This window comes from Crocodylus siamensis, chromosome 6 (genome assembly GCF_052110815.1).
Source record: "Crocodylus siamensis isolate JL-2025a chromosome 6, ASM5211081v1, whole genome shotgun sequence".
NCBI classification, from domain to species: domain Eukaryota; kingdom Metazoa; phylum Chordata; order Crocodylia; family Crocodylidae; genus Crocodylus; species Crocodylus siamensis.
In genome coordinates, this window is record NC_143400.1 from 94512220 (window position 1) to 94526006 (window position 13787).

A 13787-nucleotide genomic window follows, 5' to 3' on the forward strand; every position below is an offset into this window, starting at 1 on the left:
GGTCCAGAGTGGGCAAAGGATGGGGCCAGACCAGCGCTCTGCATGTAGATCCCTGCCAGTATTACAGGGCTGGGGCCAGTGCTGTTGGCAGCTGGAAGGAGCCGCTGCCACCTGGGCTGCCTAGAAATGCAGTCCAGCCACAGAGCCACCCCAGCCCCACTGCGCGCTTGCAGTGTGATGCACCATGGGCCAGATGGCACCTGGGCCAGGCGGGACCGGGGGACCTGCTACAGGCTTGATCCAGCCTGTGGGCCGTATATTACCAACCGCCGGGACTAGATGGTCTCTTGAGGTCCCTTCCAACCCAATTTTCTATGAAGCATCTTGAATGAGTTTTGCCAACCCTTTTATATTGGTATTGTGAGTACTGGTAATATCAGTGAATTATTTTCAGCATATGAAATGAAAACCTTAACAGTTCTACTTTGGAGATTTAACTATAGTGGAGAACCACAAAATAAAGTCAGTCAGCCTATGGTCCAGTGGTTGATTTTATGCTTTTCAAAAGAAATGACAACACATTATGTTGGAGATCAATAGCTTTAGATATGGTTCACTGGACTTGGCAATTTATGTCACTGAAAAAGCATGACCTAGTTTCTTTAGGCTTTCTGAGTAAAGCAGCTTTCTAAATCCCTGCCTCAGTTCCATTTCTGTACTATGTTCCTTATTACAGCAAAGGTCAAAGACAATATCACGCAGCTTAGCTAGCAAGGAGCCTCGATACTTTAAAAATCAAACTGCATCCCAGTTGTGGTCTCACCAGCCCCACATACAGGCTAGTAACATATACCTTGATTTATCTGCCATGACTTTATTATTGCTTTTACTCAAACTCCAAGATGAACATGGGCCAGCAGCATGGGGAGGCAGTTAGGAAGGCCAACCGCACCTTGTCGTGCATCCACAGGTGCATCTCGAGCAGGTCCAAAGAGGTGATCCTCCCCCTCTATGCGGCACTGGTCAGGCCGCAGTTGGAGTGCTGCGTCCAGTTCTGGGTGCCACACTTCAAGAGGGATGTCGACAGCATGGAGAGGGTCCAGAGGAGGCCACTCGCATGATATGGGGACAACAGGGCAGGCCCTACGAGGAGAGGCTACAGGACCTGAACCTGTTCAGCCTCCACAAGAGAAGGCTGAGGGGGGATCTAGTGGCCTGTTATAAACTAGTCAGGGGGGATCAGCAGGCATTGGGGGAGTCCCTGTTCCCCTGAGCACTGCCAGGAGTGACCAGGAATAACAGTCACAAGCTGGCAAAGAGCAGATTTAGGCTAGCTATCAGGAGGCATGACTTCACGGTCAGGGCGGCTAGGAACTGGAACCAACTTCCAAGAGAAGTGGTGCTGGCTCCTACCCTGGGGGTTTTTAAGAGGAGGTTAGATGAACACCTTGCTGGGGTCGTTTGACCCCAGCACTCTTTCCTGCCATGGCAGGGGGTCAGACTAGATGATCTACTCAGGTCTCTTCCGACCCTAGAAACTATGAAACTAAATCTAAGTCAACCCTGAATTCAAGACCACTCCCCCCAGTAATTAGGTTTTATATATGGAAACTTTATAAATTTGTTATAATTTTCAAAGTATAGAAACTAATTATCACAGGGCTGTCTTGAATTCACCCCCATCCACTGCTACAGCAGGAGAAAACAGAGGCTGGGAGTAGGGGTCATGTGGGCCCCTTGCCTTCTGCTACCCTAACCACTTCTTCCCCCTGCCACATACCTCCCCCCCTTGCCACCAGCACACCCCCACCCCCACCTCCCCAGAGCCTCTGCCCCTCCGCCCACTCTTACTGTCAAGATGCCACTGGGGCTTTATGTCCTTCCAGAGCCCTTGCTGGGCCAGTCAGCAGTGTTGGTGCTGCTGACTGGCTGGGCAGGGGACAGAGTTTCCATGTTCTCTGTGCCTGGGAAGGAATCCAGCCCCAGCTGTGCCAGGCAGCGAGAAGGGGAAAGGAGAGAGAAGAGGGGACAGAATGCAAGGAGGTGGCGGGGGGCAGGAGACTGATATGGGTCTGTCTTTGGCCCCAACCAAGGCTCAGGGCCAGAATTAGAGCTACAGCAGCTGCCTGCCCCTCATTCACTTTGAAAGCAAATCTAAAACGAGGGCCTTTTCCCACCCCCATGTTGACTGGGGGGGAAGGAGGGGGAAATGGGATGACGGGACAGACCCATGTCTTAGATTTGAGTAAATACAGTATTTATTCTGAGCCAAGCTAACGTGCTTGGTGCTGTACAAACACAGCCCCTGCCCCAAGAGCCTGAACTCTGAATAGACGTGTAAAGTGCAGAAAGTGTTTGTGTTGAGTCCATTGAGCCCATCTAATGTGGATGCAGAACCAATAGGGAGCTCTCTGTCGGCCTGTGATGCAAATCCTCTGTCACAACTCTTTGGTACAACTATGCTGGCTCCTTTGCTTTACTTCTTATCTTTGGTTTGTGCTTCCTTGGTTGTCTATGCTTCCACTGTATCGTGTTCCAAGCCACTGCTGGATGCTCTTCTCCACCCACTTCCTCCTACCCAGCAAGCACCAAATCCCCAGAGTGACCTTGAAAACAAGCCAATAAACAACACACCCAATACAGAAAGCTGAAGAGCTCAGGATCATTCTTTGGCAGCTACGCTGTCTCAGTTCCCAGGCTCTTGCACACACTGAGGAGAGCAAGTGGGCAGGGCATGTCATAGTGTGGTCCCTAGGCATAGCACCAAGGTGTGGTGGGGCAGATGCCCCGACTGCTTCTCAGCAATAGCATGTGCTTTGAAGGCTCGTTTCCTGTGGTACAGCATTACTTTGGATGGTCACTGAGCAGATATTCCTGTAGTCCCCTACCTCCTTACTTTTCTTTTCTCTGTACTGCCTAACGCAAATAAACAAACAATAAACTCCTACTCTTCTCCAGAAATATTACTTGAGCAGCTGATGCAAATGCCTGCTCCAATATTTGTGTTACTGGGCAAGCATTTGTGCCAAATGAAAGCCTGCCAAGAACAACAGTTTGCTAATGGGGTGGAGAGCAGCATTTACACCTGTGGTTAGGGCAGGACAGTCATCAAATGTTGCACGAGAGGCTAAACATTACAGCAATCTCATACCGTAGTAAGTTGTGGGAAAAGGTCAAGATCTTTTCTGAACCAAAAACATAAGTTAATGTCTGAAAAATAAATTGAATTTCCCGGCATATATAGCCTAAAAATCACTACTCTTCCTAGATGCATGACCTTTAGCATTGGTTTAAGTGTAGTATTGTCCACATCTTCCTTCTAATCTCCTCTCTGCTGCTTTGTTAGTTGAACCCCCGCTGGACTACCCCATAGGGAGAGACAGATAATAATTTGCTTCAAGGTGACAATTGTAAGTGAAAATGCACTGATCAACAAGCAATCCATAGATCTAGTTTCTGTCAATCCTAAACTCATAAGGCTGGAAGAATTTTCCTAAACCACCTCAAAAAAAGGAAATTTTGAATTCAGATCAACTTACCAAGAGCCAAATCCCATAGGTCTCCTGTCATAATCAGGCAAATCCGGAGCTATCTTACAGGCTTCTATGTTCAGGTACTTAAATATGTGGATTTTTCCTTTTATACATATCTACAAAAGAGAATCTGTAAGTTTCAAAAGACTGCACAGTAATTAGCAGTGCCACTAATAAATCAGCAAGCTCAACTGTCAATAAATAAACCCTTCATCTGTTCTAACCTTTCTTCCATTTTAGATAAACCTGCATTTTGAAGAACAAACATAAGAAAATAAAACTGGAAGCCATTCTGCAAGAACATCTGGGTCCCTTTCTGTGAGCTGGCTGAGGATGCTTTGTCATGTGAAGAATGAGATACATGCATTTGTACGGAGTAAAACTTACACTGCTTGGCACTAAAACAGAAGTGACCAAACCTTGCCCGAGTTAAAATGGCAAAGGCAGCTTGCCAAAAGTCAAGCTCGCATGTCAATCACGTGAAGCTGATTACAGCTATCTTAATTTTTAATATAGAGGCTGGGTCCATGGAAACTACAGGTCTTGACTTGATCTGCCACAGAGAGAAAGGAGGCCACAGTATGACCTGCAGGTCCCATAGGAAAGCTTAAGTCAGCCATTGACCACACTGCCTTCAGCCCACAGGCTGCATTCTGGGCAGTCTACTGTAAAGTGAATGACAATGCATTTAGTTTTAGGTTCCCAGGTCAAAGAGTGGCGCAGATATTGCTAGGTCCCCACAGGCATCCTCTCCCACAAAGCCTATTCTGACCTAGAGTTGCTTGCTTATATCAATTCTACAATGAGGATTTCATTCAAAAAGCTAAAGGAAGTCCTGCAATAAACACATCTCTGATACCACTAGTTTGACAAACAAGGAAAAAGGGAGGTGACGAGGATTTGTTCCATGGATTAGATCCTAAATACAGCTCACCTGTGCAGGGGGTGACTGTAGAGGGTTGTTATCTAGTGTAATTGTCTGAAGATGCCTGAGGTTCCGATAACAAACAGGGATTGTGGTTATTTTATTGCAGGAAAAATCTAACCGAATCAAAGGCAGTTCTGCAAGCTCTGGTGAAAGAAAACAAAACAGCTTTAAAGCAACAAGAAAGCAAAATTTTCATGCCTGAATTCCTAAGTCAAGTAATAATGGAGTTTACTACTTGCTCTAAAACCAAAAAATCCCTCCCCCACCTTTAACACAAGAACCTAATTGCCAATGATCCAGCTGTTACACGCGGTCACCTTTTATTTGCTCCTCTTACCTTCAGGTAACCGCAGCAAATGATTTCTTCTAACATTCAGGTCCCGCAAGGATTCCAGATTGCCAATCTGGGGAGGTATCATCTGTATTTCATTACAGCTCACATCCTGAAATGCAAGATGAGTGGATGAGCTACGGTTTTGATATGGTCACTCTGCCCCTTTAGAAAATCCCAACACCAATCCCTGCCCCTCTGTTAAGTGAGAGACAGCTCTATTTTAATTATAAACTTAGAAAAGATAAGCAATAACATCACACCTAAGATTCTCAAAATGCTTTGCTAACATTAATTTAGTCTCATTGCTGAGATGTAGGCAAGAATTATACCCGTTTTACAGAACTGGAAATGGGGATGCACAATAATGAAGCAGTATTTTGGTGTCCCAGCTAGATAACTGTAATGCCAGGAGCAGAGTCCAGAAAATCTGACACTAGGTGATACAGGCTTTGGACAAATTATACAGAAAACTGGAAGTAAATAACAGTTCCAGGTATATTAAATTGGCCAACTAGTATGTTACTATACACTTCAATTATTCCTCCAAAGTCTTCCCATTTCCCAAGAGATAAGAGCTAACTCTGAGAGTTCATTTGCAGGGACAGACTACTTTGCATGGACTTTTAAAATCTTCAAGACTATAGGCACTTTCACAAATGACAATACACAAACCAAAGAAAATGCAAAGTGAACTGCCAGTACAGAAGTCAACCCCCACGAAAGTAATACTCATGCGAACTAAAAGTAGCCCTTGCCCCACATGTCAAAAAACAAAACAAGAACAACTTCCCTACCTTCCTCCCCCACAAAAAACCCCCCAAGCCCCCTGTGTTCTGTGCATGACTCAAAATGTATAAATCTGTTTTCTTGAAGTGGGGGAAAAAAGGGTTTCTTGAAAAACATATGGGGGGAGGGGGCTCAGCCCAGGTTCCCTCAAAGAAGATGCCCTGACACCAGCCACACTCTCAAATCAGGGAGGCTTAAAGTATTTTTGTCGCAAAAAGCATTATTTATATCAGCCACTGCAACTGCCTCTGCCATATACAGAGAGAACCTGGGACATCAGGCTCCAGTTAGTACAGGTCTGTCTACTCTCATTCAGGACAGAAGCAGGAAGCCAGAGCCAGCAAAGGGAATGCTATTATGGACTAGGCAATGTCTGGCTAATAAGCAGGTCTGACAGCACTGAATTTACTAGAACTAAGTTCTAGACTCTTACTTCATGTTATCTTAGCACCACAATATCCAAATTGTTCCCAATCTTTAATGCATTTATTCCCATAAAAGCATGTTTATGCGAGCTATGGCATTGCTATGAAGCCCCATTTCACAGCTGGAGAAGTGCAGCCCTACATGATGTCATGGAATCATAGAAAAATGAGGGTTGGAAGGGAGGTCACATCTAGTCCAACCCCCTGCTCAAAGTGGGACCAGCCCCAACTACATCATCCCAGCTGAAGTTTTGTCTAGCCAGGTCTCAAAAGCCTCCAAGGATGGAGATTCCACCACCGCTCCAGGTAACCTGCTCCAATGTTTTCATAGATTTCACAGACGTTAGGGCTACAAGGGACCTCACAAGATCATCAGGTCCAGCCTCCTAGTGAGAAAATCTTCCTAATAGTCTTCCTAACTGTCTTTGCTGCAACTTGAGCCTATTGCTCCTTGTTCTGCCATCTACCCCCACTGAGACCAGTCCAGCTCCATCCTCTTTATAGCCCCCCTGCAGGTAGGTGAAGCTGTTCAATCCCCATCAGTCTTTTCTTCTTCAGACTAAATAAGCCCAGTTCCCTCAGTCTTTCCTTACAAGTCATGTCCCCCAGCCCCACAACCATTTTCACTCTCTCCAGCTTGTCCACGTCCTTTCTGTAGTGGGGGGGCCCACAACGGGACACAGGACTCCGGATGTGGCCTCCCCAGTGCTGAATAAAGGGGATGAATCACTTCCCTTGACCTGCTGGCAACACTACTCCCAATGCAGCCCAGGATGCCATTAGTCTTCTTAGCATCAAGGGCAGACTGCTGGCTCATGTCCAGCTTCTTGTCCCCTGTCACCCTCAGGTCCTTTTCTGCGCAGCTGCTGCCCAGCCAGTGAGCCCCCTTGAAGTTGCAAAGGAAGTCACATGGGAAGTTCATGATAGAACAAAGACTTCACAAGTCCTGGGCCAACATCCTATTGGTTGTATTCTTTAGTTGAAAAACATTATCTATTATCTGAAAGAAGCTGAAACCTGCTAGAGCAAATGGTTTGCAAATTAAAGCCCAAGCTGCAACCCCTAAAAATGAAGGATATACTCACAAGCTCTGTTAAGTGTCTAAGCTGTCCAATTTCTTCAGGCAGTGAGACCAGTTTATTATTACTTGCTATCAAAACTTTCAATGGTAGACTACACAAGTGTACTGGCAACGTCGAGAGCTGGTTTCGACTTTTTGGTCAGAAGAGAAAAGAAAGCAGTTAGTATTCGGGAAGAGACCAGTTACCAACTTTAACACAACAAAAAGAAATATCAAAACCGCAAACTCAGTTATGACAGCATATAAGTGCATCAATTCTCTTTCTACACATGACTATAGGTAACCTGGTACCCTGCAGTCTTGTCCACATCTCACTCTAACCCTTCACTTTCCCAATGTCTGTGTAGCTAGAAACTCTGAGTCTGCTACCCAACTCTAGCAGGATTTGAGACTAGCTACTTTTAGGTATGGTGCACATACCTTTTATAGCTATCCAGGTTGCTTTTTTTTTTTAAATTGTGTGTCTGTATGTAGGGAGTGTCAGCAGAATTAGTTTTTACTTGCTCGAGCAGGAGTGTTAAGTGTGTGTTATAAGTAACTCATTTGTAATGGAGACCAAATACAGTGGATCTGAGAAATCTTTTAGAAATTTCACAATTCACTGTTTGACACTTCAGTTTTTTATTACTACAGAAGCATAGTCATATGATGGGACTCTGACCTCAGTGAACGAATCACATGGGATGAAGCTGATTAACAAGAGAGAAAGTTTCTGTTTACAAATAAATCAGAGCAATATGAAATGAGTTGCAAGTTAGAGAGAATGTTAAATGGCACTTTAACTGAGGTTTGGATCAGCTATAAAAACCATGTCTGACAAAACACGGCATTGTTTTTTCAGTGTCTGAAGTCTAGATTTTCCACTGTAAAATTCTATTCCTGTGAAGCTGAGGAGTCAATGCCAGCTAGCAACATGGTATAATAATTTGAAATGCACCTGCTAGAGATCACAGCAATAGGAAATCCGCCTCTGACTCATATCCTATTCCTACAATACACACCATAAAACAAAAAAGGAACATAAGCAAAATTAAACTGGCAAAGGGGTAATGCTTGATGCGAAGTGTGTGCTGTTTTTTTTGACCAGTATCAGCAGCTGCTTGTGACTGAGGGCTCTGCATACTTAAAATACTGTTTCTAATAAATGCAGACTATTGCATCCAGTTGAACTGCAACAAAAAGGCACAACACTGTTATATGCACACCAGGCAATTAAGCAGACAGGTAGACAAATGCATTCAAGATTTATCCAAAAACCTCCGAAAAGTCCACAATACAGTGGGCTTAAATGGAAATTCCCTAAACATCACTAAAAAGTTACAAGTTGTGCAGAGATGCATTTCTTTCCTGATCATCTCTTATTTGAGTTGGTAGATATCTACATTTTACACAAAGACTACTAGACTGTTTTATGACAGACTCCACAGAGCCTGAGTTAAGCTGAGTTTTGGGTTGTGTGACCTTTATCATTTGTTACTTTCCTGTCTTGCACCTCAACCCACTGCTAATAATCTCTTACCCTTATTCAGAGAGTCAAGGAACAACTTCCTTAATCTAGACAGTGAGGTCTTGCTTTTCAAGGCATTTAGAAAGGACACTCCAAAGAATAAGTGAAATTTATCAAGCAGATGATATATCTGATTAAAAAAAAAAATCTTAATGCACATTTCATATTTGTCATTAATATGCAAGGTGCATCCACCTAAAGCCCAAGGTAAATGGGCAAACAAAATTCACACAATGCAGGAGTGATTAGTTCATACTGAAGTTCAAATTGAATCAACTGTTGACACTGTGCAAGTGGTGGCTTTACTTTTAGCTTACTTTAACTTGAAAAAATACTGGTCATTTACTCTGTTCTTTAAACTAAAATTTCAGTTACACATCTTACCCATTTGCAATTTCCATTAAAAAGAAACAGAAAATTATTCTTTCACTGTCAGTTCAACTGAAACTATTTCTGAATTCTACAGATTTTCAGAGAGTAAATATCCCTACCCACTTTAATATAGAACTTACTCAAAACCCCAAGAAACTGTTTGCTTCTCTCAGACTTGCATATTAAATTACTGGCTGCTTCTCTTGTTCTCTATTCTCTCACATACAAAAAGAGATTGTCCAGCTATATCTTGGAAAGATTTATACTTTTTACTTCCTCTGACTTCAGCAATTTGTCTCATACGCCAAATAGCCTTTGAACAAAGAAATTCTGACCAATTTGTGCAATTGCCAGTTGTCTCCTCAGTGTCAGTTTGTGACCTTCTAGTTTCAAATCAGTCTCTTAAAACAGTATTTCTTAGTATCGTTATTCCATTCCTTACAGCTTAAGACAAGCAAGTATGAAAGTCTTTCCCTTGTGTTAAAAGCTATATCGTAAAAGTCTCTGCATACTGAAAACTGCTTCAGACATTCATTTTGTGAAGGTATATAGACCCAAAGATAGCAATTTTCTTCACTCAGATTCCCCTTCCCTAATCAGACTTATTTTAACTGACCTTTTTTTTTAAATATTATTTAAAGTCCAAACAGGACCACCAAGATTTTGAAACAAACTATGTACCCAATGCTACTTGCTTGAAAGGAGTGATTAAAATGAGGTACCCAGATACTTAAGTGAACCTTTAATTTGATAGTATTTATCTACATGGCTTTACCATGGACTCTGCTGAATTTACTTAGTGGCAGGATCCACTTCCATCAAGCAACAGTCCATGCCATGTTATTTCCATGACCTGTTCCTCCTTATGTGAGCCTGACCCTTTGGTTACTACAGAAGTTTGCAGGCATAAGGAGAAGCAAGGGTTTCATAATAAATGAAATGAATATACAAGTCTCAAAAGATCTTGAAACACCTAGCCAGAGGTCATTTTTCCTACTTTATTTAAGCTAACACCCTGCAAAACACTTCATGACTCTAGCAATTTCCTACTGCTACTAATTAAGAAGCAGGGATGCTCTGTTAAAAATCTAAAAGTGCCCTGGAACTATCACAGGTCTTAATTTTAAATTACATACTATTATTAAATAAATTCAGGTGCAAAGAGAAGCCAATGGCTCCAGTTAAACAGACACTGCTCACTTAAAAAAAAGACTCCCGAACAGTTTTAATTTACCCGAACACCCAAAATTACTACAATGATCAGATTAAAGAAAGATTCTGATTTTTTTTTTTAGTTTATTTATGTGGAGCACTTTGCATACCATTTAAAAAAAAACAAAACAATTTTCCTTCCATAATCAGGTTGTTCTCGTTGCATGGGTCTCGCACACAGCAAATAAAAAAACATGCAAGACAGAGATGCAAACGTTTATAAACACTAATGCTTATCATAGTAAATAGACACTTATTTATTATCATTGTGATTTCTTATAACAGTAAATATTCCTGCACCTTTATAGCACATCCCATCTCAGCATTTCAAAGCACTTTACGAAAATTATTGATTCAGGGTAGAGATCATCAGTATACTGATGGGGAAAATGAGGGACCAAAGCGAAATTACTTGCCCAGGATCACACAAATGACTTTGCATCAGAAGCAGCAACAGGATCTCTTGAGTCCTAGAGGAAGTAAAGTCATCTTTCCCTTTTTGTTACTTATAACATGCAGAAACCCAAGAGATCTTATTTACAGGGTAATAAGAGAATATAAATAAGCAAAGGAATATGGGCAGTACTGGTTGGAGCCTTTGGTTGGCCTAATCCAGACCCAAGAGATCTCATTTACAGGGTAATAAGAGAATATAAAGAACGAAAAGAATCAAGAAATCTGTTCCTATCATAGACCTGGGCAGGGACAGGAAGAATCAAAGGAAGAGAAAGAAAAAAGATTCCAGATTTGTTAACCAGAACAAACAGGCAATTTATATTTCCTGTGCCATCAGATCTGTAAAACTGAACAGATGGAACCTGCTTGAACTCATAAAGGAGGAATGCTGACTGCATAGAAAATCAAACTGCACGCAGCGTGCAGCAATCCCGAAGTGCCAAAAGTTAAAATTGTTATTGGCTGGTGTCTCTTGATCAAGGTAAATGAAAAAGAATGGTCCAGGCTGGTGGATTAGATAATCCACATTATCATAGGGGACAGGTTATACATTGTGTTTGCGTAAATGTAGACTGCTGATATGAAATCAAGTTTTCACGGTGATGGTTACCTGATATTTAGAAACGTCAAGGACTGCAGGTTCAATATCGCCTCGGGGATGTAACGAATGCAGTTCTGGTAAAAATTAAGGCTCTCCAGGGAAACAAAGTGACAAACTTCTGCTGGGAGCTCAGAGAGTCTGTTCCGTGACAAATCTGAGGAAAAAAGGAAAGAGAAATGTTCACCAAATAGCCTGAGTGAGACTGCATGGGGCAAGGACTGTGCTTCCACAAGCGGACATCACCTTGCACACAGGAGGGACAGGTCGTTGGAACATTTTTTCCCCATTAGGGTTCCCATTCTGCAGCAGGAGTGAACCCAAACCTTTAAGTTTTACATGCAAAATCAGAGCATGAGCACGTACGGTTTAACCCATCTTCAAAGAACCAGCTGCCTAGTGGTTAGGTAAAATTGCCAGGGACATGGGAGATTGTGCTTGAAGCCCTGTTCTGCTCTGTTCAGACCAGGGAGTTGATTCTGGATCTCTGGTATCCCAAGGGAGTGCTCTAAGCCCCAGGCTACAGTCTCTTTTGGAATGGGTCTCAATCTCTCCTGTTGGGAGTTGTTCTACTTTGTAAGTAATTGAACATTCACTGGACCAAAAATAGAGAGTAACTGTTCAATGCCAGGCACCTAGGAAGTGGAAGATAGATTCCAGCCTCTGGTCCAATTAACAACACATTACACGGGAAAATCCAAACAGCAGAGCTTAGGAAACACCCCCTCCAAAGCAGTGGATAGCTTGGTGGTTTGGACACTCACCAAGTTAAAGCCCTGGTCTGGATTAGGCCAACCAAAGGCTCCAGCCAATACTGCCCATATTCTAGGGAACCATCTCAGAGTTGGGTGCCCCCAAGAAACCTTTCCTAATTAACATTTTGTTAAAACTGATACACAATTTTTGGTTTTGACTAGTCAAGGACTCCGCATCCCCCGGCCTACAACCATGCTCCAATTGTGAACTGTAAATGTATAAAATGATAATGGTAACCAGCATCGTGCCTTTGCACTGTGTTCTTTCAGCTGTCAAGTGACATAGCTTTAGTTTTTGTTTTTGAGAAGAGCAAGGAAAAGCTTGTGCTCATAAAGGCCAAAGGACAATTCCCATAACATGCATCTGCTGCAGCAGCTTCCTCACACACCCTCATTCTCAGTGCTAACCCAGAGGTACATCTACCACTATGGGCCAGAGAGGTTGTTTCACGTGGGTACTCATTTCCTTCCGAGCGACTGTCAGTTTAACAAACGCATGACGTTTCACCTTTTCAACAGCAAATATCCACTATAGCCAAGTCAAACTATATAACCAACCTGAATTATTATTGTACGTGATTGAAACAAAAGTTAAAAAAACAAAAACATAAAAAAACCCCCAACCACTATTTTATTTTTTCATTCTTAATGACAAGATGCGACTATTATAGAGTCAACATATGCAACAGTTATAAGCAGAAATGCAAGACTTAGGAGAAGAGCTGAACAGTTGTAACTTCTTCATCCACTTGGGATCAACGATTTCCATCTTTATCCTTCAATGTACCCGTCCAAATTGACCCTGTCCTCAGAAGGCTGGCAAATCAAGCAGACCTTGAAGTGTGCCCTCCAGGTCCCTTTAAACTCGGGAAGGAAACTTTTTAAAAGTAACAGTCTTCTGACTGATAATTTGCTACTACCAGCTTCTTCCTGGTTGAGGAAAGAGATTGTTAAGCTTGAGTACCTGAGCTTATCTCACCTTCACCTAAAAAAAAAGATGGCTTTCAATATAGGTAGGACCCAAACATATTAGGGGCTATAAGCTTAATTCAACATTTAGAACGGTGCTGAGAAAAAACAGAAGCTAGTGCAGATGATGGGGCAAAGAAGTAAAGCTCTTTTTGAAAAAAGAACTGGTACCCAAGTGGTTCAACTGTAAAGAATGGCTGTCAGGTTTAAGCTAACGAAGTGCATTAAGGAATCTGATCGTGAGGTATGATTATTACTACGTTTAGCCAGGGATGCTACCAGCCTTTGTTAGATTGGTTGGGGGAGGTACAGGCACAGGCATTTCTGTTACCTGGATCCCCCAAACACAACTGGGAACCATAAATGCCCAAAAGATGTTAAGGGACTAAGGGCAGAATGACTCTAATCAACAGGAATAAACTAAACACTGTTCTTGCTTGCAGTTGCTTCCCAGAGACTCTAGCAAAACCTCGGTTTAAACTGAGTTATTTGATTTTTGATAAATCAACAGTTTTCAAAGGACATCCTTGACTACCTCTAATTGCAGGTATTAAGAATGCAAACTAATAATGGTCTGGACTAACCACACTCTTCATGAGTTCAGAATTCAAGAATTCAGAAATGCTAGTGGAGGTAAAACACCTTTTTATACTTCTACCACGGCCCTAGCACGCAATTTTAAAATCTTTATCCCATTGCACTTAAACAGGGCACAAGACCTCTCCCAATGTTGTTCCAGCATTTCCTCTCCCAAACCTTTTTGTTATTTATTCCCATAATTTGTTTGATTCTCATTAGTCACCTTCTAAAAACCACCAAGAAAACCGATTCATATTTGGGAGATGCATAATGACAGCAGTCAATTAAGTTACTATATCAAGGCACCTAATG

At 42.4% G+C, this 13787-nt stretch overlaps 1 protein-coding gene across 8 annotated transcripts in view; it reads right to left on the bottom strand.

Moving 5' to 3' along the window:
• Positions 1-13787, bottom strand: part of LRCH3 (leucine rich repeats and calponin homology domain containing 3) — a 101250-nt gene that overhangs the window by 47681 nt on the left and 39782 nt on the right. For all 8 annotated transcript variants that reach the window (XM_090053520.1, XM_090053517.1, XM_090053521.1 and 5 more), the window contains exons 2-6: positions 11185-11329; positions 7032-7158; positions 4739-4844; positions 4408-4544; positions 3480-3589 (exon numbers count right to left, since the gene is read on the bottom strand). In XM_090053520.1, coding sequence (XP_089909646.1) covers positions 3480-3589; positions 4408-4544; positions 4739-4844; positions 7032-7158; positions 11185-11329 — 625 coding nt within the window. The remainder of the gene's footprint in view (positions 1-3479; positions 3590-4407; positions 4545-4738; positions 4845-7031; positions 7159-11184; positions 11330-13787) is intronic.